Below are 25,609 nucleotides of genomic sequence, written 5' to 3' on the forward strand. Positions count from 1 at the left end.
AGGTTGTTTATATTTTATATAGGTTGTTTATGTTTTATTTTTAAGTTTGTTTTTTGTTTTGTTTAAAAATAATATTTGATAAGACACAATCGTTTGGCCAAAAATTTTGTATTTGTTCTCGTTTCCAATCTGGCAAATTGGATTTACTTCTGGTAACAGCGGCAATTTCAATTGTTTTATAAAATGTCCGACAAGTCTTGTCAGTGTTTGGCTATCGCTTATTCATTTATTTAGAGTCACTGGTTCTTATAAATTACTTTAATTAATTGATCTAGATCTAATCTATACAAGTAAATATGGTGAATAAAAAACCATACCTCGATTCACTTGAAGTAAGTATTTAGTAAAGTATTTAGATCTAGTTCTAGATCTAGACTCTAGATCTAGATCTAGCTCAATCTGGTAGAGTTTCACAATCACAGGACTTCTCAGTAAAGTAATTCAGTTCCATTCTTCTCAAATCTCAGCATTCTCAGTCCACCTGACGTTTCGTTCGCAGATCTAGATCTATATCTGTGTCAGATGTTTTATCCTGTTATGTACCTATAAAAATTAGGGTAAAACTCTATTTTAGCGTATTTTATTCTCTGCTTGTCGTTTACCTCCAGTTGAGCGTATTTTATTATATTTTATTATACCTCGACAAAACTAAGCGAGCGAGATATCTGTCACGCGCACTGCCCGTGACGCTGGTTAGAATGCATTTCTCGCTAACTTGATCAATTTTAATGCTATTGCATTTTTTTTTAAAATAAATCAAATACTTACAAATCTTAACACATTAAACTGAGCAACGACAAAATTTTGTAAATAACACACCTGTCCCAGGTCAAGTGAGAGAGGAGGGTTAGATTCCTTTTACAATGATACGCTATATTTTATGAATTGCCCTAATAAATTAAGCATTGCTAAAACACTTACACTAGTTAATAAAACATGCACGGGATTGAATATCTTTAAAAAGACTAGATCTAGATCTATACTATATATTCTTAAACATGTTTTTCATTACTTTGTTTTAGTTTTCCTTTTTAAACACCCTTCCATTTTAAAAAAAATTAAATCAAATAGGGCCTATTTAAAAATTCTAGATCTAGATCTAATTCCATCATGTGATTTTATTCTGACGAAGACAGTGTCCATACGAATAGAAATATGGTAATAAAATCAAATGTACTGTGCATATTCTGCTAAAATCAAATCAGCTGCAAGGTCTACCCTGATGAGTTCTCCTCTTCAGATAGGCATATGGTTGTCACGGATTGTTTGGCTTGCAATGCTGGGAGTGGCCAATTAATGAAAATCAGTAATTAAGCTCCAAATGAGTTTATTATCAAAAAATCGAAAAATAACGAAATTTAAAAATAGTGAGTATTGCTAATTTATGACGTCCACTAAAATTTATCGAAGTGACTACTCATCACTACTCGGAAGATTTTTCTCCCCACGGCAAAAGATAGCTCTGCGCATGCACAATGACCTATAGATCTAGCTAGGGTTAGGGATATGATTATCATTAGAGCTAGGGTTAGTTAGGGTTGGTATTACTGTTAGTTAGGGCTAGGGTTCTGCGGTTGTAAACACACGCATGCGCAATACCACAGAAAACATCGCCGCGATGGCAAGTCGTAGGTTCTCTCCATTGCACATGCGTATCTTTTTCCGGCTAGCATCTGCCAAAATTTTTATTATTATGCGCAGGGTGGGGGTTAAATGTGAAGAAGACTGCTAAAATTATCTAGATAGGGTAAAACACCATTATTTAAGCATATTTTATACCCCGCCTCACGTTCACCTCCGGTTTAGCGTATCTGACCACACACACACGTTAGAAAATCTCTAGGCTAATTTCTATAGGGGGCTTATGAATTTTAGTTTCTGATAATATAATTTTGTCAAAACTTGAGAGGAATCCCAATTTGGGATATTGAATGTGCGCTATTTTTGTTTTTACTTTTGAAAATATGTTCTTGTCAGTTAAGAATTTTATGGCAATTGGTAAAATAGAAACTCATGATTGCAAGGCAGTTAAGTTTGTATTGTTAAAAGTATCTCACAAACTTATTTGAACTCACAATGACCCTAAGCTATGACATATGCTGATAATTAAAGTGAATGTGAACTCACAGTGAACCCTTGATCATGTAGGGATTTTTCTCTTGCCGAATATCACACGCTATTTAATTGGACCTGTAATGCTTATTTATAATGTTTTTTTTTTTTTGGGGAATAAATACGCTAAAATGGAGTTTTACCTTGATTAGATCTGCCCTGATTTACATTTTACAATGAACTTTCTTGCAGACTGTAAATGTAAAGGTTTTTCAATTTGTTGTTTTAAATTCCTATTTATCCGTCGATAGACGTGTTCATGATTTATTATTATAATTATGATTTTTTATTACCCATAGATCTAGGCCTAATTCAAATAGTTGTCGTTATAAAACAGGGTATTAGGCCTGTAAGCTTATGTGAGAATTCCCATTGATCCAAAGTACTTTTCTGGTTTGGGGAAAAATAAAGGTGTCATCAGTGCCACTGACAAAAAAAAAACGTGAGTGGGCAATCATGATGGCGACAATGTTTAGAGTTGGCAAAGAGCTTGAATCTTTTAATATAGAATCGATTTCCCAAGCTATTAGTAATAGTAATCATATATATTACAATTAAGAATTTTTCCCCAGCATTTCTCAGTAAAATATCAGATACAAATTCACCAACAATTATTTTTTTAGTTGATTAAAGTCAGTATGAGCAATGAAAAGCAATTGGTTTGAAGTGTTACACTAGACCTAGGCATGTCATTGTCACTTCAGTTATCATAGCAGTTTGTTTTATGTATGAGTTCTATTTACTTTGTACATCTATTTTTTATGGTTTGGAAGCTCATTCAATTCATATTCTGGTGAATGTTTAACATATCGAAATAATAAATGTGATTGTTACGACTTTAATTAAATGTATGCAGGCTGTAACAGATGAGCTTAAGCTTCTGTCTGAAAACTCTGAGTCGCCCATTGTTTCTCTCAAGTTTCAAAAGTTTTTGAATGAAAGCATCAACTTTTTGAACACACAAGGTAGGGAGCCACTCATTCCTATACATTTAATAGTTAGTGCAGTTTTAAAATGGTAGTTTTCTGCTTTAGGTTTTGATCTGTTTATCTCATGTTAATCTTTTTGACTATAGTGCAGTGCTTACATTTTTAACATATTGTTATTGTCTGTATTTTGGTAAAGGTGGTAGCAACTGTACAACAAATAAAGAACTACTTGAATGGTACGAGGTGCTGGAACAGGTTCTGCATACACTGATACTGAGACAAAATGATCTGGACCCAAAACGCCTCAGCCTTCAGAAGATTATAACTTACCTCGGCCACTGCACTTTTCATTTGCTCAAAGTAGAAGAGGTTAGTGATATTTAAGTCATAGGTGTGAAAAAATGTGTTGGTATTTGATTAAATAGAACCTCACATTTTTATATTTTTCTTTAAGGTTCCACTAGGATGGTATAAATCTTTGGCCATAGTTGTGCTTGAGTATTTGGCTGATTTCATCCAAAGTTCAGGGTCACAGCCTAGTTTTGTTGCCAGTGTCGCCACCAACTTTTTTGGGTGCTTCTGCAAAGCTGGACAGAAATTTGAGAAAGAGATAAAGTCCAAGACAGGTCTAAGTGTGGTCCCAGCATATGAGCTGTATCTTCTTGCCTCTGCCATTCAAAGTCTAGACTCAACAAATAAGACGCGGGATGGACTGAAGGTGGCTAAAGAATTTTTAATTAGTTATACACAGCTGGTTAAAGGATCTGACCAGGTGCTTGATGCTGGGGCGGCTCTGTCAGATTTGTTTGAGGCTGCTGTGAAAGTTTACACACTACAGAGCAGAGATGTTGCTGATGATAGCAGTTTGTCTTTTTTTGTTGAGCTATTCAGGTTAGTATGTTTTTTTTACTGCTAGTTCTGTGTATGTGGCGTCAAAGTTTGCTCAGACATTGTGGACTCCCACAAAATAGTTGTTAATACTGAAGTGTGTATCACCAAAAGATTGTTTGACTGCAGCTGTTACTGTGTTTTAGACTGGTACAGAGGGATGCTGGGATGTGTGAGAGGCTGCTTGCCTGTGATGGTAACTTGTACAAGCTGGAAACAGCTGACTGCAGCCATGACTTCCCTGTTGAAGCCTCTTGTCGTCTGATAAAAAAAAACAAGTTGGCTGTCAGCAGTCAGGTGGAAAACAGAAGTACGTGCTCTATTTATTGATGGGGGGTTGCTGTTTTCTTTTGTATACAGATCCTATTCACATATTACTAGGGTATTTCTTTCAATGCAAACAGGTTCTGATTTTTACATTAACTAAATTCCTTTTGAGCAAAACTTTGTTAAACTCTGCCTACCAGACACTAATTTCCAGTGTTTTACTTCTTAAATAACTTGCAAGTTTAACTCTTGTCATTTTTACAGTTCAGGAGATTGTGATTTCTTTATTGAAGTTTACTTGTAGCCTGAATGATGCTGCACCATGGGATCCTACACAAAGTGGGCACTCTAAAAATAACAAAAAACCATCAAAAAAGGACAACTTAGAGATGGATGATAGTTCACAAGTAAGTATATATATGTAACTTTTGCATTTTTTTTCTTGTCATTGTTAAATATTTAAGCTATGATTAAATATATTTTGAAGTCAGTAGTTGTTGAAAGTTAATCCATGATGAACACAATATGAAAGTTTAATATCTGATCTCCAGATGGAATCCCAGTTGAGCCCTACCATCTCACACATCCAAGCACTGTTGTCTGAGTCTCAGAAACCTGTCAGCCTGGCCATAGGAGACAGTCTGTCAGCACTTGTCAGCACCAGCATAGACCCCAGGCAGACAGCGACCTGCACGCTGATGCTGCTCTACAGGCTGCTGTCTCTGGCCATTGAGATCTTCCTGCGTGAGATTCTGGCCAGGGCTGGGAAGGAGAGCTATCTGAACTTTGTGTCCGCCAGGGTATACTCGTTGGCTCTTGCAAACAAAACCAGGCTCAATACATTACAGGCTCTGCTGTCTAGGGACGAGTCTGGTAATATCAAGTTTTTTTTTATCTACTGTTGTTAATGCTCTAACAGTTGTTAATGTACAGGAACAGTTTGATAACTAACAGCAAGCCAATCACTAAACCAACAGAATTATGATAAAATTATGATAAAAGTTGTAATTTCATTAGTTTGAGTATTCTACTACTCAATATTAATTTTTTTTTTAATCTTAAACATTTAAGTTTACTTATAAAATGACTGGCAGTAAATATATCATTTTTTTTGTTGGGCAGATATAATCATAGCCCAGAGAATTCTTAATGTAATGCTATATCGTCCTGCTAACCGTTTCAGATTTCACTATATAAGGAATCAATATTGTAGGAAATATGATATCTTTAAACTGATCTTAGTTAATTAAAATGTTTCCTAGACAAGTTGGTTGAGTTGTCCACTCTCCAGAAGGGCACACTGAACTCTCTGTGTAGACTGAGTCAAGCTGTGAGCAAGAAAAACATCCTCTCTGCCCTACCTAATGCTGCCAGTCAGGTCCTCAAGTGCCTGGAGAGTGCCAGTAAGAAAATTAATTTTAGTCTAATTATGAGGGCTCTTTAACACATGTAGAATCGTATGGTGTCTTTGTTTGCTGTGTAAAAAAGTTATATATATTTATTTATAAACCTATGTACTGATGAAAAAGAGCATTAGAATACATTAACATTGACATATTTTTAAATATATCAGCATAGTTTGTGTGTAAATGTGGTTTGTGTTTACTTATTTTAAAATGTTCACAACTGAATGTTCTACTTGTTTCTTCTAGCCGTAGCTCTGGGCTCTATAGGCCGACAGTTGAGGCGACAAGAGAAACATGCACAAGTTGTACGGGTCCTGGCTCCAGTCTGGCCTGTCCCCAAACTGGCAGAGCTGGTCAGTGCACATTGTTAATTCCCTCAAATTTGATCCAATATTTTTAAAAATGTTAAGATAATTGTTTAGCTTGTTACCAACTGGCGCCTCATCTCAATGTGGGGTGGTAGAGCGCTCAGCTACTAGCTTGAAGGTCTCAGGTTCCAATCATCGTTTGAATGTGTGACTGTCAGATGTCCCTGAGTCCACCTATTTCTGATTGGCACCTGACCTATGTTGGGGAAGTTAGAGGCGACTGGGCATAATGCTGACGACTCTATCCCTTCATATACAGAGGTCAAAAAACATGCATCATCTCATCTTCCCAATGGATCCCTAGGTCTAAAGAGGAACTTTACTTACTTACTCTATCTTACTCTCCAGCTAGCACACGTCAGATACCACGAGTCCCTGGCTGAGAGCTACAGAAGCCTGGGCCAGAAGGAAAAGGCATGTTGTGTGATCGTGGAGGCAGCTAGACTTGACACCAAGCTCATCACTGAACCTCTCATAAAGACAATCTGGGAAATGGCAAAACAAGATCCTTCATTGTGAGTGGTTGTTTCTCCTTTGTGATTTAGTTTTTTTTGGTAGTTTAAAAGGTTTGTAAACAGTTTATTTTGACATACAAGTAAATAAAAAATGGTCACGTTTTGATTGTCCGGCTTTTTTGTAAGGGTAAAAAAAAATGTTTTGATTGGATTGTCAGGTCTGTGGAAAAGTAAAAAAAAAATGTTTTGATAGTCAGGCCTGTGGTAAAGTAAAATATGTTTTGGTAGTCAGGCCTGTGGTAAAGTAAAAAATTATTTTGATTGTCAGGCCTGTGGTGAAGATGTTTGAACCTCTGCTACATGAAGAAGAACAACAACACGCTCAGCTGATGGAGATGGTGTGTAGGTGGATACTGTCCTTCAATCAAAGGTGGGTTCTACAAAATGCTTTCTACCTCACCCCTTAGTTGTTCCAAGCCCTTTATGCTGCAAATTTTCTCTTTATCTGATAGGCATAATTTATTTACCTTTGTAAAGTTGTCACTGATATTTTACTATGTACTTCTGTAACTTGCTTTAGCCCGTCTTTGAGCCGAGCTATTGCTGACATCCTAGAATGTTTGTCTGCCCACCCCGCCCTCTCATCTTGTGAGAAAGCTGTGTACTCACTCCTGCTGGTAGAAAATAAAGCCTTCTCTAATGATGACAACCACAAGATTTCAAGGTACTTAGTCTTGGTGCTTTGCTCAACTTTAAAAGCACAGTTAAATGTTTTTTAATCTATAGTTATGTCACCTCTACATAATGTGTTTGAGTTCTCCTTATTTATTGTCTCACCAGTCAGATGCTTCAGACAACAAGAGCCTCAATCTCTGTGCTAGGGGATGACTCCAGTCACAGTTTCGATGACTTTCTGTCACAGATGACTTTCTTATACTGGGAGATGTGTCACCGGCTCACATGTTTAGACAAGGTACCCACACGTTAAATGTTGAAATACAGTGTGCAAAGTTTCTTGTGCCATGCAACCTCAGCTTATGAATTGTGAGTATCTTACAGGGTAAAATGTTGGCCTAAGCTTGTATTTCTTCTGTTTTTGTTTGAATCGCAGGCCAATGCAGAGCATGAGTTTCCTGAAGTACCTACCACTCCACCACCCATAATGCAGTCAACCCAAACAGTCAAGCCCCCCACTAAGCCTTGCCTGTTGGAGCCACAGACCCCGATGGATCAGGCCCCGACCCCCAAATTGAAGCTTTCATTTCAGACGCCAGTGAGACCCAGGAAACAGGTCCTCAAGAGTAAAGGAAAAAACTTGGCCAGTCAACCTCTTTGCCAGGTAAGATGTTTTATCAAATTATGTTCTATTTTTGTTTGTTTTATTTTTTTACTGCTTTGCACTGAGGAATTACATAAAAAATGTAAACATAGTCTATGCTTTACGGTGTTGCTATCATATTTTCAAACTATTTCTACTAAGTTTGATATCTGAATTCTTGTTTTGTTTTCTCCAGGTAGACAGTGATACCCTTATGACCAAAGCATCTGTTTGTCTGACTGTGTGGACTGAATGGTTCAACTGCCACAAAAGTCTCTTGATGACCATGGAGGATGGGAGGTTTAGGGCGGAGCGGAGTCTCACTTTCTTGCAGAGGGTTGCAGAGTTGGCGCTGGCTAACCATCAGGTAATCATCAGGAGGTTTAGGCCTGAACTCTTGGAATTGTGTAGGAAACATGTCAGCGTTCATGTGATGTGTACTGTATGGTATTTTGTTTGCAGACCACCACAGCTTTACAGGCATTCTGTCTGGCAAAAAATCTGGCCACCCTAGCCGAGAAAACAGATGTGGTCAAGCGTGTGACTGGCCAGCTGATTGCGCTGGTGGCACAGGTGGGCTTGAAGTGTGATGATGGCAGCAGTGACAAAGATCTGTTTGAGGACAGCCCTGATGATGTCTTCATGTCCAGTCTTGGCCTGGGGGAGGATGGACACATCCTGGACCTGGTCTCCATTGCAGCACACCATCTGAGGACAGGGGAGGTAAGTCTTGTCATCAGGGGAGATAAATATTAATTGGTTTTAAATAATTCCTGCTTCTAACTTATTTTTAATTTAAATTATAATCTGAAAGATGGAAAATATTTCATTATTTTTATTAGGACTTTGGAAATTAAATACTCCCTAATTAGTTATAAAGTTTTAAATTTGTTTCTATATCCTGCTTCTAAGACTTATTGTTTTGAACCATTCAGCTTATGCACTTTGTGAAGGTTCGTAATCTTGTGAATGAGACTTGTGACAAAGCGGTCATGTACCCCAGCACTGTAATAGCCCTGTCATTCATCAAGAGACTTTCTGCTGAATTTGCTGCACTGTTTCCAGAGATAAGTGACTATGGTATGTTGTTGAATTAGAGAAGGGTCAGAGATTAGTTGTGTATTTTATCTTAGTGCCAATGCAATGAATATATGAGTTGTGTATTTAGTCTTAGTACCCAATGAATTATATGAGTATTGTATTTCAGGGTCTGAGTCACATGACACATATCCCCTGTTGCTTGCTGGTGATGCCCTCAAGTACAGCTCTAGTATTGCCATGTTTTACTTGGGGAAAGACTACAAGAGCATTGAGAACAAAGGTTTGTTCATGTTTAAGCTTGTGCCTTCCATTATTACAGACCAAAAATTAAATGCATAATTTTTTTTTTAATTAGAGATTGTCTTTTGTAAAGATTGTGTAGCTTATTTTATAAAGATTGAGTAGCTAACAGTTAATATATTAATAATATAGCTTTTTGGTAACATTCATTGCATGAAAAGTGTTGTTTTATTTTTCAGGGCCCTCTATAGACACTTGGCAAATAGTTCACAATTATTTGACAACTCTAAAGCTGAATGGGGAATTGTTCATGCACATTGGAAACATCAAATATGCCAGGACTTACTTTACAGAGGGACTCAAGATGTCCGAGTCCTATCTACTGGTCACTTGGTCAGTTCATATAGCCCTAAGTTTTGATACATCTTCCCTATGTGAGAACTTATCTCACAGACTGGTCAGTTGATATAGCCCTAAGTTCTGATACATCTTCCCTATGTGAGAAGTTATCTCACTCACAGCTCATCAACTTTATACTTTGCAGCTGTTTCCATTTTATTTGCATGCTACAGATTTTTAAACCTGTTTTTTTTAATAAGCAATGATTCACCCTCCAATACTATGAGAAAAACCTTTATCTTTTAATTCCACATTGCCTGTAGCTATCCACACTTATAACATGTTTGATTTGATTAACTCTGTCTATATTTTCCTCATCAGGAGTGCCATATTTCTGTGTAAACTTGTGGAAGTGGCTCTGTGCTACTATGATACAACTAAAGAGGCTCAAGGGTACCTGAAGGTAGGACAACTACATTTAGTGCTACATTCCCACTTTTATCCTCGTTATATTGGCCCCAAGTTGATTTCTTTTATTTTAAGATTCAACTTTTTAAAATTACATTTTATTTTCTCATCTCTCTTAACATGCTATTGTTAAGTTTGTTGTTCAATTATTTGAAACTTTTTCACCAGAGAGCACTAAGAATAGTTGGTAAACAAAGCTTGTCATCCCAGGAAGTTGAAGCTGCAAGCTGTACACACAACCCTCTGGACCAGTTTCACTGCCATTTTCATACAGACAGAAAACAGAATCAGTGCATCTGTTCAAACAGGCCAAGTCAAGTTGATGGTAAATCTCTAGTGGTTGTAGCTTCAGCACATCTTTTAAATCATCACGATCTATTGAGTTACAGTTAATACTCTAGTCAACTACTAGGTGGGTACTCATTACACAACTGTTGTGTTCCAGAGCTAGACGTCAGGGAACTTTTGTTTGAGGCTGTGGATAACGAAGAAGTCTTGGAGGATGAAGGGCCAGATGTGAAGTTTCTCTGTCATGCTGTGTCATGTAGCCATTGCTACAACCCTAATGTAGCACATCTTTGCACCCAACTCATGTGGTACCAAGCCGAGGTATGTGTTATGTATCTTTTGTTTTCATATTACCAGTAAAAAATGTGAATGTTTATTTCAGGTTGCCATTTAAAAATGTGAATGTTTTCAGATTGCCAGTAAAAACGGCCAACATTCTGCTGTGATTGAGTCCCTCAATGCCGCAGGGTGCACATCGCAAGCTTTCTCAGAAAAGACTTATCAACGCAAAGTTTTGGATGTTTTAGCGGAATACAGATTCAACTTTTCTGTTGGGGAACATGGTGCTCTAGAAACTATCAATCCGCTGTTAGAAACCAAATTTCGTCTGGCTTCCTATCTGTATCACTGTCTGTATAACATGCCAGAGCACGAAGGTTGTGAGGTCCGTGTGGAAGACTTAAAGTGTTGTTTGGACAGTGTGGTCAACAACAGCACAGAGGTGTGTTCCTTGAACAACTCTGTTGTGTTGGCGTCTACTCATTTACTCAAGAGCCACATGAAACACCTGCCTGAGCTGCTCACACACAGTCAGATGGTGGGCGAGGAAGCTCGTGAGTGGACAGAGCAGAGGGGGACTGACCTCACCGATGAAGAAATCATCGCCCTAGGTGTCAGTGAGTTACAGGCCTTCAACACTTTTTGGAACTCACAAAAAGTTCTAGACTTTAAATCTGTGAATCTGGTCACCGCCTCAGACAGTGTCCAGCCAGACACCCACTTGAGAACTCCAACTGCTCCTTTCAGAATCACCACAAGTGTGTCCCCAACATCCGCCATATCCACCAAAGTATCCGCCACATCCACCAAAGTATCCACCTCATCCAGCATTAAATCAGGCGCTAAGACTAGCAAGAAGCTCTCACTTAGAAAAGATAAAGTCATCCAGATCTTTGATGACTCTGTGGTAACGCCCTGTGTGAAAAAACCTGTCAAAACTCTGCGAGAACACAACCCACCCATGGAGGAGCCAGCTGGTGTGGAGGCTCCCTCAAGGTCCTCTCGGCCTGAGAGCACCAAACCTGTCAAGAGGATCACAAGGCAGAGGCAGGTCAAGAAGGAAATGCCACCCAAAGAAAATGTGGCACCAAAGAGAAGTTCCAGAAAGAAAAAAGTTGAGTCCCCTGAGACTGGGAGACAGGAACCTCTGCTGGCGCCGTTTGTTGTAGAGAACTTGGATGTGTCCTACATCATCATGGCAAGCCCAGTCAGGGGAGACGACAGCTGTTTGATGACCACATCAACCTGGTTAGACTCACCTGAGGTACCCAGGGGGCGGGGTAAAAAGAAACAGGAAACGGAAAAAACAACAGGCACCAAGAGATTGGAGAAAACTGAGCTCATGCCAGACATCTCTGACTTGCAGATACCTGTCTCAGGTAAGTGTTACCTTGATACAGATTACCTGTTCATTATGTATACCTTGTTATGAAATTTGGTTTAGCCTCTTTAATATGATGGAGGATGAATACCAGTTACTGTCTGACAATTTTAACCTTGACTACAGCAGAAGAGAAACTTGTTTGTCAATAGCAACCACCAGCCCTAACACACCTTACAACCCACATCACATCTACATCCTCACATGGCTAACAACTCCCCAATTAAATCTCTCATCCTCACCCTAAGTAACCCCGCCCCTGCCTGACCTCATCAATCCCACTAGAAGCCGGGCTCATAACCTATGCCTACATTACATCTAACCTGCACTATCTGGACAACTATGATACACTGGAACATTCTTAATGTATTCAAATTATACTAAGTTATGGGACTTAAATTAAACACCTTAGGGCCATTCCTGTCACAACTACTATGACCTATCTAACCTACAATTACACAATATGATAGTATGGACTTTACCTACAATTATGCACATCCCAGTTATAACATACCTGTTACGTACTTTTGTTTCATTTTGTTGTTTTTTAACCTGTTTATACTACAGTATTAAATAATGCAGGTGTTCTATCTAATTACATATATTTCTAGCCTAAAAATTATAATGGGACTTTTTCGGACAATATCATAGTATAGGGATTTTGTGTATGATATTCTTCGTGTAAATGGAACTTGTAGATGTTTTCTGTCTGGCACCAGGCTCAGCAGAATCTGACCAACTCAGAGACGCGTTACAGAGGATGAAGCATTTTCCTCACTCATTTCTCTACAGTCAGATATCTCGGGCCCTGGCCCTGAATGAATGGTCCCAGGAAACTTTGGATGGTAAATACAGATTTTAAACATCATGTTGTCATTTTCTGTGTGATGGGTGCTCGGTAAATTGTTTGATAAATGCCCAGTTTAATTCTTTAATTCACTTTTTGAATAATTACAATATATTATTTTTAATGTAGTCCATAAAATGTTATTTTACTTTAAATTTTTCTAAATGTTGATCTAAGCCAAATATTTTTTTAACCGTTGATACTAGCCAAATATGTTTTTGATCCCAGCCAAATATTTGTTTAAATGTTGTTCCCAGCCAAATATTTGTTTAAATGTTGATCCCAGCCAAATATTTGTTTAAATGTTCATCCCAGCCAAATATTTGTTTAAATGTTGACCCCAGCCAAATATTTGTTTAAATGTTCATCCCAGCCAAATCCCGAGGAAATGGTGACCAAGGTGACCATAAGAAAATCGCAGCCTACCTGACAGACTCTATGCACTTGACCTTCCGTCATCTCATGACAAGAAACCTGCAATCAAAACTTAGGTAAGGTGTTTTAGCCTGATGAAGCTGGTAGCTCATTGGTTGAGTTGCAATTAACTTCCATGTCTACAATCTTCTGTGGGTATACTTTTCTTTTTAATGTTTTTATGATATTTTATTTTTAAATTATTTTTATTATATACACTGGCATGAAAATGTATTGTCTGAACTATGTAAATAAAATATTTACCTGTTTTCTGATTCAGAAAATGTAAAGATTCCATGTCTAGGAAGCTGCAGCCTGATGACAGTGATGCCAACATGTACCTGAGTGACTGGTGTCAGCTGACAGGTGAGGATCTGACCCATGAGGTCACGGCCATGTCTGAGGCCCTGAGTCGCCTACAGCCAGGGGGGGAAGTGGAGCTTCTAGACAAGAGATTGGCTGCCTTGCCTGCAGGTACGTCATCTCTACTGTCTTTTTTGGTTGCTCAACGGTTAAATAATTTTTGTAAAGTGTGACTTCATTTCTTAGACTTCTTAGTGTTATTTAAACCCTACCTATAAGTTCATGCAAAATATTAAAGCCATTTTTTATTGTCATAGTTTACCATGTATTTATTCATCTTTTCTTAGCATAAATTACTCTAATCTTAGCGTAAAAGCTAATGAGCTCATATGTCCCCACAGATTGGACTGTTGTCCAGTTGACTGTGGTCAACTACAACCCATTGAACCCTGGCACTGGCCAGGTGTTCATAACAAGATTGACCCCTGACCTTGAACCTGTAACTGTTGAACTTCCACACAAAAGATGGCTCTATGTAAGTCAAGTCTAGATTTGTGTAATCACTTGATAATCACACTCATCAAAATTGTATTTGAAAAGTAATAGGCAAACAAATCATTTATTTCAAAAGTAATATCATCCCACTACATTTTTTTCCCCCAAGCTTTGACCCAACCTTTGAACCTACACAAATGTTTTCTTTAGGCTGTTTCTGTCTTGTAGTTATGCAAGTAGTGAGTACCAATGTCTTGATTGTGTCCTCAGCTAACCAGAGCCAGTAGAGTGTATGAAACAGCCATCAAATATGACAACAACCTGTCACCAGTGGACTACTGGAACCACAGGTTTAGGAAGGACAAGGATATCAAAGTCAGTTGCTCTCACATTGATTCAACTCTTATCTATTTACTGTCTTCAGTTCCTCTCACATTGATTCAACTCTTATCTATTTAATACTGTCTTCGGTTGCTCTCATATTGGATCAACTCTTATCTATTTACTAATGTCTTCAGTTAAACTAAACTTTCTGCCTCCCGCTCCCCCAGAATGTTGTCCAGTACCTACAAGAAATGTTCCTGAGCTCCCACAAGTGGCTGTTGAGAGGACGGGTAGATCTGGTTGGTCAGCCAAAGGTCAGCCAGCTGTTAGAGACTGCAGCACAGAACGCTGTGGACACAGTCTTACATCAGCTCAAATATCAGCTCAATTATAACACAGTTCGGGTGAGAAGCAGTATTTTATAAACTTGTTGTTGGCATATTTTGTTTTAATGTTTAACATCAATTTTACTGTGACTACTGGTGATTATGTTACAGTGGTGCTGGATGGTTTGGCTGATAGTCATTAAGTTATACAGTTGTTGCAAAATGTGAAAAATAGTCTGTCTCTTCAGGTCCTGTTGGAAGCTGTATACAGTTGTTGCAAAATGTGAAAAAAATAGTCTGTCTCTTCAGGTCCTATTGGAAGCTGTATACAGTTGTTACAAAATGTGAAATGTAGTCTGTCTCTTCAGGTCCTGTTGGAAGCTGTACTGTGTGCCCATGAGCAGGACGTCACCTCACTGTTTGCCTGTGTCTGGCCACAGGATGTGTCCAGTCTGGTCTCACAGATCTGTCTACAGCTGCAGGGGGAGGTGGCTCAAGCCTATGGGGAGGAGTGTCTGGTCACCAGGGGTCCAGTGGTTCTCATCTTAGACAAGGTATGGGTCTGGTCACCAGTGGTTCTCATCTTAGACAAGGTATGGGTCTGGTCACTAGGGGTCCAGTGGTTCTCATCTTAGACCAGGTATGGGTCTGGTCACCAGGGGTTCTCATCTTAGACAGGTATGGGTCTGGTCACCAGTGGTTCTCATCTTAGACAAGGTATGGGTCTGGTCACTAGGGGTTCTCATCTTAGACAAGGTATGGGTCTGGTCACCAGTGGTTCTCATCTTAGACAAGGTATGGGTCTGGTCACCAGTGGTTCTCATCTTAGACAAAGTATGGGTCTGGTCACCAGTGGTTCTCATCTTAGACAAGGTATGGGTCTGGTCACTAGTGGTTCTCATCTTAGACAAGGTATGGGTCTGGTCACTAGTGGTTCTCATCTTAGACAAGGTATGGGTCTGGTCACCAGTGGTTCTCATCTTAGACAAGGTATGGGTCTGGTCACCAGGGGTTCTCATCTTAGACAAAGTATGGGTCTGGTCACCAGTGGTTCTCATCTTAGACAAGGTATGGGTCTGGTCACCAGTGGTTCTCATCTTAGACAAAGTATGGGTCTAGTCACCAGTGGTTCTCATCTTAGACAAAGTATGGGTCTAGTCACCAGTGGTTCTCATCTTAGACAAAGTATGGGTCTGGTCACCAGTAGTTCTCATCTTAGACAAGGTATGGGTCCGGTCACCAGGGGTTCTCATCTTAGACAAGGTATGGGTCTGGTCACCAGAGGTTCTCATCTTAGACAAGGTATGGGTCTGGTCACCAGTGGTTCTCATCTTAGACAAGGTATGGGTCTGGTCACCAGTGGTTCTCATCTTAGACAAAGTATGGGTAGGGTCACCAGTGGTTCTCATCTTAGACAAAGTATGGGTCTGGTCACCAGTGGTTCTCATCTTAGACAAGGTATGGGTCTGGTCACCAGTGGTTCTCATCTTAGACAAAGTATGGGTCTAGTCACCAGTGGTTCTCATCTTAGACAAGGTATGGGTCTGGTCACCAGGGGTTCTAATCTTAGACAAGGTATGGGTCTGGTCACCAGGGGTCCAGTGGTTCTCATCTTAGACAAGGTATGGGTCTGGTCACCAGAGGTTCTCATCTTAGACAAGGTATGGGTCTGGTCACCAGTGGTTCTCATCTTAGACCAGGTATGGGTCTGGTCATTAGGGGTCCAGTGGTTCTCATCTTAGACAAGGTATGGGTCTGGTCACTAGGGGTTCTCATCTTAGACAAGGTATGGGTCTGGTCACCAGTGGTTCTCATCTTAGACCAGGTATGGGTCTGGTCACTAGTGGTTCTCATCATAGACAAGGTATGGGTCTGGTCACTAGGGGTTCTCATCTTAGACAAGGTATGGGTCTGGTCACCAGGGGTCCAGTGGTTCTCATCTTAGATAAGGTATGGGTCTGGTCACTAGGGGTTCTCATCTTAGACAAGGTATGGGTCTGGTCACCAGTGGTTCTCATCTTAGACAAGGTATGGGTCTGGTCACCAGGGGTCCAGTGGTTCTCATCTTAGACCAGGTATGGGTCTGGTCACCAGGGGTCCAGTGGTTCTCATCTTAGATAAGGTATGGATCTGGTCACTAGGGGTACTCATCTTAGACAAGGTATGGGTCTGGTCACCAGTGGTTCTCATCTTAGACAAGGTATGGGTCTGGTCACCAGTGGTTTTATCTTAGACAAAGTATGGGTCTGGTCACCAGTGGTTCTCATCTTAGACAAGGTATGGGTCTGGTCACCAGTGGTTCTCATCTTAGACCAGGTATGGGTCTGGTCACCAGGGGTCCAGTGGTTCTCATCTTAGACAAGGTATGGGTCTGGTCACCAGTGGTTCTCATCTTAGACAAGGTATGGGTCTGGTCACCAGTGGTTCTCATCTTAGACAAGGTATGGGTCTGGTCACCAGTGGTTCTCATCTTAGACAAGGTATGGGTCTGGTCACCAGTGGTTCTCATCTTAGACCAGGTATGGGTCTGGTCATTAGGGGTCCAGTGGTTCTCATCTTAGACAAGGTATGGGTCTGGTCACCAGTGATTCTCATCTTAGACAAGGTATGGGTCTGGTCACCAGTGGTTCTCATCTTAGACAAGGTATGGGTCTGGTCACTAGGGGTTCTCATCTTAGACAAGGTATGGGTCTGGTCACCAGTGGTTCTCATCTTAGACAAGGTATGGGTCTGGTCACCAGTGGTTCTCATCTTAGACAAAGTATGGGTCTGGTCACCAGTGGTTCTCATCTTAGACAAGGTATGGGTCTGGTCACCAGTGGTTCTCATCTTAGACAAGGTATGGGTCTGGTCACTAGGGGTCCAGTGGTTCTCATCTTAGACCAGGTATGGGTCTGGTCACCAGGGGTTCTCATCTTAGACAGGTATGGGTCTGGTCACCAGTGGTTCTCATCTTAGACAAGGTATGGGTCTGGTCACTAGGGGTTCTCATCTTAGACAAGGTATGGGTCTGGTCACCAGTGGTTCTCATCTTAGACAAGGTATGGGTCTGGTCACCAGTGGTTCTCATCTTAGACAAAGTATGGGTCTGGTCACCAGTGGTTCTCATCTTAGACAAGGTATGGGTCTGGTCACTAGTGGTTCTCATCTTAGACAAGGTATGGGTCTGGTCACTAGTGGTTCTCATCTTAGACAAGGTATGGGTCTGGTCACCAGTGGTTCTCATCTTAGACAAGGTATGGGTCTGGTCACCAGGGGTTCTCATCTTAGACAAAGTATGGGTCTGGTCACCAGTGGTTCTCATCTTAGACAAGGTATGGGTCTGGTCACCAGTGGTTCTCATCTTAGACAAAGTATGGGTCTAGTCACCAGTGGTTCTCATCTTAGACAAAGTATGGGTCTAGTCACCAGTGGCTCTCATCTTAGACAAAGTATGGGTCTGGTCACCAGTAGTTCTCATCTTAGACAAGGTATGGGTCTGGTCACCAGGGGTTCTCATCTTAGACAAGGTATGGGTCTGGTCACCAGTGGTTCTCATCTTAGACAAGGTATGGGTCTGGTCACCAGAGGTTCTCATCTTAGACAAGGTATGGGTCTGGTCACCAGTGGTTCTCATCTTAGACAAGGTATGGGTCTGGTCACCAGTGGTTCTCATCTTAGACAAAGTATGGGTAGGGTCACCAGTGGTTCTCATCTTAGACAAAGTATGGGTCTGGTCACCAGTGGTTCTCATCTTAGACAAGGTATGGGTCTGGTCACCAGTGGTTCTCATCTTAGACAAAGTATGGGTCTAGTCACCAGTGGTTCTCATCTTAGACAAGGTATGGGTCTGGTCACCAGGGGTTCTCATCTTAGACAAGGTATGGGTCTGGTCACCAGGGGTCCAGTGGTTCTCATCTTAGACAAGGTATGGGTCTGGTCACCAGTGGTTCTCATCTTAGACAAAGTATGGGTAGGGTCACCAGTGGTTCTCATCTTAGACAAAGTATGGGTCTGGTCACCAGTGGTTCTCATCTTAGACAAGGTATGGGTCTGGTCACCAGTGGTTCTCATCTTAGACAAAGTATGGGTCTAGTCACCAGTGGTTCTCATCTTAGACAAAGTATGGGTCTGGTCACCAGTGGTTCTCATCTTAGACAAGGTATGGGTCTGGTCACCAGTGGTTCTCATCTTAGACAAGGTATGGGTCTGGTCACCAGTGGTTCTCATCTTAGACAAGGTATGGGTCTGGTCACCAGTGGTTCTCATCTTAGACAAGGTATGGGTCTGGTCACCAGTGGTTCTCATCTTAGACCAGGTATGGGTCTGGTCACTAGGGGTCCAGTGGTTCTCATCTTAGACAAGGTATGGGTCTGGTCACCAGTGATTCTCATCTTAGACAAGGTATGGGTCTGGTCACCAGGGGTCCAGTGGTTCTCATCTTAGACCAGGTATGGGTCTGGTCACTAGGGGTTCTTATCTTAGACAAGGTATGGGTCTGGTCACCAGTGGTTCTCATCTTAGACCAGGTATGGGTCTGGTCACTAGTGGTTCTCATCTTAGACAAGGTATGGGTCTGGTCACTAGGGGTTCTCATCTTAGACAAGGTATGGGTCTGGTCACCAGGGGTCCAGTGGTTCTCATCTTAGATAAGGTATGGGTCTGGTCACTAGGGGTTCTCATCTTAGACAAGGTATGGGTCTGGTCACCAGTGGTTCTCATCTTAGACAAGGTATGGGTCTGGTCACCAGGGGTCCAGTGGTTCTCATCTTAGACCAGGTATGGGTCTGGTCACCAGGGGTCCAGTGGTTCTCATCTTAGATAAGGTATGGATCTGGTCACTAGGGGTACTCATCTTAGACAAGGTATGGGTCTGGTCACCAGTGGTTCTCATCTTAGACAAGGTATGGGTCTGGTCACCAGTGGTTTTATCTTAGACAAAGTATGGGTCTGGTCACCAGTGGTTCTCATCTTAGACAAGGTATGGGTCTGGTCACCAGTGGTTCTCATCTTAGACCAGGTATGGGTCTGGTCACCAGGGGTCCAGTGGTTCTCATCTTAGACAAGGTATGGGTCTGGTCACCAGGGGTCCCGTGGTTCTCATCTTAGACAAGGTATGGGTCTGGTCACCAGGGGTCCAGTTGTTCTCATCTTAGACCAGGTATGGGTCTGGTCACCAGGGGTCCAGTGGTTCTCATCTTAGACAAGGTATGGGTCTGGTCACCAGTGGTTCTCATCTTAGACAAGGTATGGGTCTGGTCACCAGTGGTTCTCATCTTAGACAAGGTATGGGTCTGGTCACCAGTGGTTCTCATCTTAGACCAGGTATGGGTCTGGTCATTAGGGGTCCAGTGGTTCTCATCTTAGACAAGGTATGGGTCTGGTCACCAGTGATTCTCATCTTAGACAAGGTATGGGTCTGGTCACCAGGGGTCCAGTGGTTCTCATCTTAGACCAGGTATGGGTCTGGTCACTAGTGGTTCTCATCTTAGACAAGGTATGGGTCTGGTCACTAGGGGTTCTCATCTTAGACAAGGTATGGGTCTGGTCACCAGTGGTTCTCATCTTAGACCAGGTATGGGTCTGGTCACTAGTGGTTCTCATCTTAGACAAGGTATGGGTCTGGTCACTAGGGGTTCTCATCTTAGACAAGGTATGGGTCTGGTCACCAGGGGTCCAGTGGTTCTCATCTTAGATAAGGTATGGGTCTGGTCACTAGGGGTTCTCATCTTAGACAAGGTATGGGTCTGGTCACCAGTGGTTCTCATCTTAGACAAGGTATGGGTCTGGTCACCAGGGGTCCAGTGGTTCTCATCTTAGACCAGGTATGGGTCTGGTCACCAGGGGTCCAGTGGTTCTCATCTTAGATAAGGTATGGATCTGGTCACTAGGGGTACTCATCTTAGACAAGGTATGGGTCTGGTCACCAGTGGTTCTCATCTTAGACAAGGTATGGGTCTGGTCACCAGTGGTTTTATCTTAGACAAAGTATGGGTCTGGTCACCAGTGGTTCTCATCTTAGACAAGGTATGGGTCTGGTCACCAGGGGTCCAGTGGTTCTCATCTTAGACAAGGTATGGGTCTGGTCACCAGGGGTCCAGTGGTTCTCATCTTAGACAAGGTATGGGTCTAGTCACCAGGGGTCCAGTTGTTCTCATCTTAGACCAGGTATGGGTCTGGTCACCAGGGGTCCAGTGGTTCTCATCTTAGACAAGGTATGGGTCTGGTCACCAGTGGTTCTCATCTTAGACAAGGTATGGGTCTGGTCACCAGTGGTTCTCATCTTAGACAAGGTATGGGTCTGGTCACCAGGGGTCCAGTGGTTCTCATCTTAGACAAGGTATGGGTCTGGTCACCAGTGGTTCTCATCTTAGACAAGGTATGGGTCTGGTCACCAGGGGTCCAGTGGTTCTCATCTTAGACAAGGTATGGGTCTGGTCACCAGTGGTTCTCATCTTAGACAAGGTATGGGTCTGGTCACCAGTGGTTCTCATCTTAGACAAGGTATGGGTCTGGTCACCAGGGGTCCAGTGGTTCTCATCTTAGACAAGGTATGGGTCTGGTCACCAGTGGTTCTCATCTTAGACCAGGTATGGGTCTGGTCACCAGGGGTCCAGTGGTTCTCATCTTAGATAAGGTATGGGTCTGGTCACTAGTGGTTCTCATCTTAGACAGGGTATGGGTCTGGTCACCAGTGGTTCTCATCTTAGACAGGGTATGGGTCTGGTCACCAGTGGTTCTCATCTTAGACAAGGTATGGGTCTGGTCACCAGTGGTTCTCATTTTAGACAAGGTATGGGTCTGGTCACCAGTGGTTCTCATCTTAGACCAGGTATGGGTCTGGTCACCAGGGGTCCAGTGGTTCTCATCTTAGACAAGGTATGGGTCTGGTCACTAGGGGTTCAGTGGTTCTCATCTTAGACAAGGTATGGGTCTGGTCACCAGGGGTCGAGTGGTTCTCATCTTAGACAAAGTATGGGTCTGGTCACCAGGGGTTCTCATCTTAGACAAGGTATGGGTCTGGTCACCAGTGGTTCTCATCTTAGACAAGGTATGGGTCTGGTCACCAGTGGTTCTCATCTTACACAAGGTATGGGTCTGGTCACCAGGGGTCCAGTGGTTCTCATCTTAGACAAGGTATGGGTCTGGTCACCAGTGGTTCTCATCTTAGACAAGGTATGGGTCTGGTCACCAGGGGTCCAGTGGTTCTCATCTTAGACAAGGTATGGGTCTGGTCACCAGTGGTTCTCATCTTAGACAAGGTATGGGTCTGGTCACCAGTGGTTCTCATCTTAGACAAGGTATGGGTCTGGTCACCAGGGGTCCAGTGGTTCTCATCTTAGACAAGGTATGGGTCTGGTCACCAGTGGTTCTCATCTTAGACCAGGTATGGGTCTGGTCACCAGGGGTCCAGTGGTTCTCATCTTAGATAAGGTATGGGTCTGGTCACTAGTGGTTCTCATCTTAGACAAGGTATGGGTCTGGTCACCAGTGGTTCTCATCTTAGACCAGGTATGGGTCTGGTCACCAGGGGTCCAGGGGTTCTCATCTTAGACAAGGTATGGGTCTGGTCACCAGTGGTTCTCATCTTAGACAGGGTATGGGTCTGGTCACCAGTGGTTCTCATCTTAGACAAGGTATGGGTCTGATCACCAGGGGTCCAGTGGTTCTCATCTTAGACAAAGTATGGGTCTGGTCACCAGTGGTTCTCATCTTAGACAAAGTATGGGTCTGGTCACCAGTGGTTCTCATCTTAGACAAGGTATGGGTCTGGTCACCAGTGGTTTTTCATCTTAGACAGGGTATGGGTCTGGTCACTAGGGGTCCAGTGGTTCTCATCTTAGACAAGGTATGGGTCTGGTCACCAGTGGTTCTCATCTTACACAAGGTATGGGTCTGGTCACCAGGGGTCCAGTGGTTCTCATCTTAGACAAGGTATGGGTCTGGTCACCAGGGGTCCAGTGGTTCTCATCTTAGACAAAGTATGGGTCTGGTCACCAGTGGTTCTCATCTTAGACAGGGTATGGGTCTGGTCACCAGTGGTTCTCATCTTAGACAGGGTATGGGTCTGGTCACCAGTGGTTCTCATCTTAGACAAGGTATGGGTCTGGTCACCAGTGGTTCTCATTTTAGACAAGGTATGGGTCTGGTCACCAGTGGTTCTCATCTTAGACCAGGTATGGGTCTGGTCACCAGGGGTCCAGTGGTTCTCATCTTAGACAAGGTATGGGTCTGGTCACTAGGGGTTCAGTGGTTCTCATCTTAGACAAGGTATGGGTCTGGTCACCAGGGGTCGAGTGGTTCTCATCTTAGACAAAGTATGGGTCTGGTCACCAGGGGTTCTCATCTTAGACAAGGTATGGGTCTGGTCACCAGTGGTTCTCATCTTAGACAAGGTATGGGTCTGGTCACCAGTGGTTCTCATCATAGACAAAGTATGGGTCTGGTCCCAGTGGTTCTCATCTTAGACAAGGTATGGGTCTGGTCACCAGTGGTCCAGTGGTTCTCATCTTAGACAAGGTATGGGTCTGGTCACCAGGGGTCCAGTGGTTCTCATCTTAGACAAGGTATGGGTCTGGTCACCAGGGGTCCAGTGGTTCTCATCTTAGATAAGGTATAGGTCTGGTCAGCAGGGGTTCTCATCTTAGACAAGGTATGGGTGTCATCACTAAAATCATAAACCTTTGAGTCTGAATACAACTGTTGTAAATATGCTTTAAACTACTTTGAAAAAAGTTTCTAAAATTAAAGTCAGTCGTAAACTTAATTGTCTAGATGTTGTTATTATGAAAAGCTTTTATTACTATTTCAGACCCTAAACAAATTGCCATGGGAAAGCATGCCAGATTTTTTAACAGAGATGGTGACCAGAGTTCCATCCCTTGTAACCCTAGATGCCCTGCTGGCATTACACCAGAACAAACTGGTTTCCTCCTACAGGAGAGGTGTAGATCGCGACAGTGCTGTAGCAGTTATAGACCCAGAGACCAACCTGTTGAATGCTGTCAATGTTCTGCTGCCCCAGTTTCAACAGTAAGTTCAACATGGCCAGCACAGTTTTTCATTCAACCTGAGCTCTAGGATACAACTGCAGAATTGAGATGTTACTTTTTTTAAAAATTTTCTCGTACTTAAATTATTTATTAGTGGTGTGCCATGTATTGAACAATTTATCAATTTAATATACATAATTTTTTTCAATTAAAGTTTTCTGATATTTTGATGTAATGAATTGAACAACAATTTTTACCACAATGTAGATACGACGGCTGGAACTGTCTGTCACAGAAAGCACCAACTGTCTTAGATCTGAAAGATTTTCTTTCAAATAACGCCCTATATCTGTAGGTGGCCACTTTTTTAACAATTTTATATCATTAATTTTTGCTTCACATTCAACAATCTTTCTGTAAATATAGCACATTTATTTAAAAAAAATATATCTTTTACTCAAGTTGCACAAATGCTTTGAATCAAAAACTACCTTTTGCTGTGGAAGTTAAGAATTAGTTTATCAACTTAATTATGTTAGATGAAAACTTGATTATATCAAATGTAGTTGATGGACCTGCCTTGATCAACTTGATTATATCAAATGTAGTTGGTGAACCTGCCTTAATAAACTTTGGTGTTTCAGGTACTGTGGTCACGGATGGGGCAGCCAGTTTGTTGGTGGGGATGACCTTCAGATGTTGAATGCCAAGGCTGTTGCCGTTCTCATGGGCTGTGACAGTGGAAAGTTGGACTACAAGCCTCGTCTGGATGGTGACGGAGGGCCTTTGTACTTTCTCCTGGCAGGATGGTCAGTCTCACACTTTTATACTTTCTCCTGGCAGGATGGTCAGTCTCACATTTTAAAACTTTCTCCTAGCAGGATTGTCAGTCTCACATTTTCTTGTTGTACTTTCTCCTGGCAGGATGGTCAGTCTCACATTTTCTTCTTATACTTTCTCCTAGCAGGATGGTCAGTCTCACATTTTTAAACTTTCTCCTAGCAGGATGGTCAGTCTCACATTTTTAAACTTTCTCCTAGCAGGATGGTCAGTCTCACATTTTCTTGTTATACTTTCTCCTAGCAGGATGGTCAGTCTCACATTTTTAAACTTTCTCCTAGCAGGATGGTCAGTCTCACATTTTCTTGTTATACTTTCTCCTAGCAGGATGGTCAGTCTCACATTTTCTTGTTATTTCCTCTTTAAATCTACATGACACATTACTTATAATTGATATTTGAATGCCACAACAATTACATGTTCTACTTGTAAGAAAGCTGAATTTTAGCCCATTTTTGTTCTAGTGTAGTTATCCTAATCCTGACAGAAAAATAGCCCAATCAGAAACTTTAGTATAACTTTGTAGCTTTTTATGCTAGTTTTTTCACTTTGTATGGAAATCATCAATTATTTTATTTCACGATGTGCTGCCAGCTTTTTAATACATATGTCAAAAGTTTGTGAATAGTTTGTGATTGTGATTTTCTAACTGGGATGTTGTTTGTTGTATAGTCCAACATGTGATTGTGATTTTCTAACTAGAATGTTGTTTGTTGTATAGTCCAACATGTGATTGTGATTTTCTAACTGGGATGTTGTTTGTTGTATAGTCCAACATGTGATTGTGATTTTCTAACTAGAATGTTTGTTGTATAGTCCAACATGTGATTGTGATTTTCTAACTGGTATGTTGTTTGTTGTGTAGTCCAACATGTGATTGTGATTTTGTAACTGGTATGTTGTTTGTTGTATAGCTCAACATGTGATTTTCTAACTGGGATGTTGTTTGTTGTATAGTCCAACATGTGATTTTCTAACAAGAATGTTGTTTGTTGTATAGTCCAACAGTTGTGGGCAACCTGTGGGTGGTGACTGACAAGGACATTAACCTGCTGACCTCCAGCCTGATGACAGAATGGATGTCACAGAAGAAGCCGGTGCCACTGAGTCACGTCTTGACGGCCGCCAGAAAGGTCTGCAGGTTGACTGGTTTGAATGGTTTTGCTCCGGTTGTCTACGGTCTGCCTGTTCTGCTCAACTGCTAGGTCAGGGAACACAGGGAACAGATGGGTCAGGGGTCAGGGAACACATGGGTCAGGGAACACATGGGTCAGGGGTCAGGGAACACATGGGTCAGATTTTTTAACAT

At 41.8% G+C, this 25,609-nt stretch overlaps 2 protein-coding genes across 2 annotated transcripts in view; both read left to right on the plus strand.

Annotated features, from left to right (window-relative positions):
• Positions 1-25,609, plus strand: part of LOC131927282 (zinc finger protein 62-like) — a 107,906-nt gene that overhangs the window by 5,435 nt on the left and 76,862 nt on the right. The gene's annotated exons all lie outside the window — the stretch shown is intronic.
• On the plus strand, positions 2,751-25,518 carry LOC131927103 (uncharacterized). Its single transcript, XM_059282769.1, has 34 exons — positions 2,751-2,771; positions 2,969-3,077; positions 3,238-3,410; positions 3,496-3,932; positions 4,076-4,239; positions 4,461-4,603; positions 4,748-5,069; positions 5,459-5,599; positions 5,849-5,955; positions 6,319-6,485; positions 6,754-6,855; positions 7,006-7,149; positions 7,266-7,398; positions 7,537-7,764; positions 7,940-8,110; positions 8,206-8,466; positions 8,679-8,823; positions 8,951-9,064; positions 9,264-9,417; positions 9,745-9,826; positions 10,000-10,156; positions 10,277-10,440; positions 10,532-11,777; positions 12,499-12,624; positions 13,000-13,117; positions 13,321-13,514; positions 13,745-13,878; positions 14,109-14,213; positions 14,390-14,566; positions 14,857-15,042; positions 23,280-23,500; positions 23,728-23,811; positions 24,105-24,269; positions 25,301-25,518. The coding sequence occupies exons 1-34, from the start codon at positions 2,751-2,753 to the stop codon at positions 25,503-25,505; spliced, it is 6,600 nt and encodes a 2,199-aa protein (XP_059138752.1). The 3' UTR covers positions 25,506-25,518.

Source organism: Physella acuta, unplaced genomic scaffold (genome assembly GCF_028476545.2).
Source record: "Physella acuta isolate Inbredline_101_S28 unplaced genomic scaffold, ASM2847654v3 ptg000087l, whole genome shotgun sequence".
NCBI classification, from domain to species: domain Eukaryota; kingdom Metazoa; phylum Mollusca; class Gastropoda; family Physidae; genus Physella; species Physella acuta.

What these genes read in the sequence shown, in the direction of transcription:
- LOC131927103 (XM_059282769.1), top strand. Translation starts at nt 2,751, where the DNA reads ATGAGCAATGAAAAGCAATTG. An exon ending in GGCTCACATGTTTAGACAAG is followed by an intron (nt 7,399 to 7,536) that starts GTACCCACACGT and finishes TTTGAATCGCAG; the next exon opens with GCCAATGCAGAGCATGAGTT. An exon ending in TCCTATCTACTGGTCACTTG is followed by an intron (nt 9,418 to 9,744) that starts GTCAGTTCATAT and finishes TTTCCTCATCAG; the next exon opens with GAGTGCCATATTTCTGTGTA.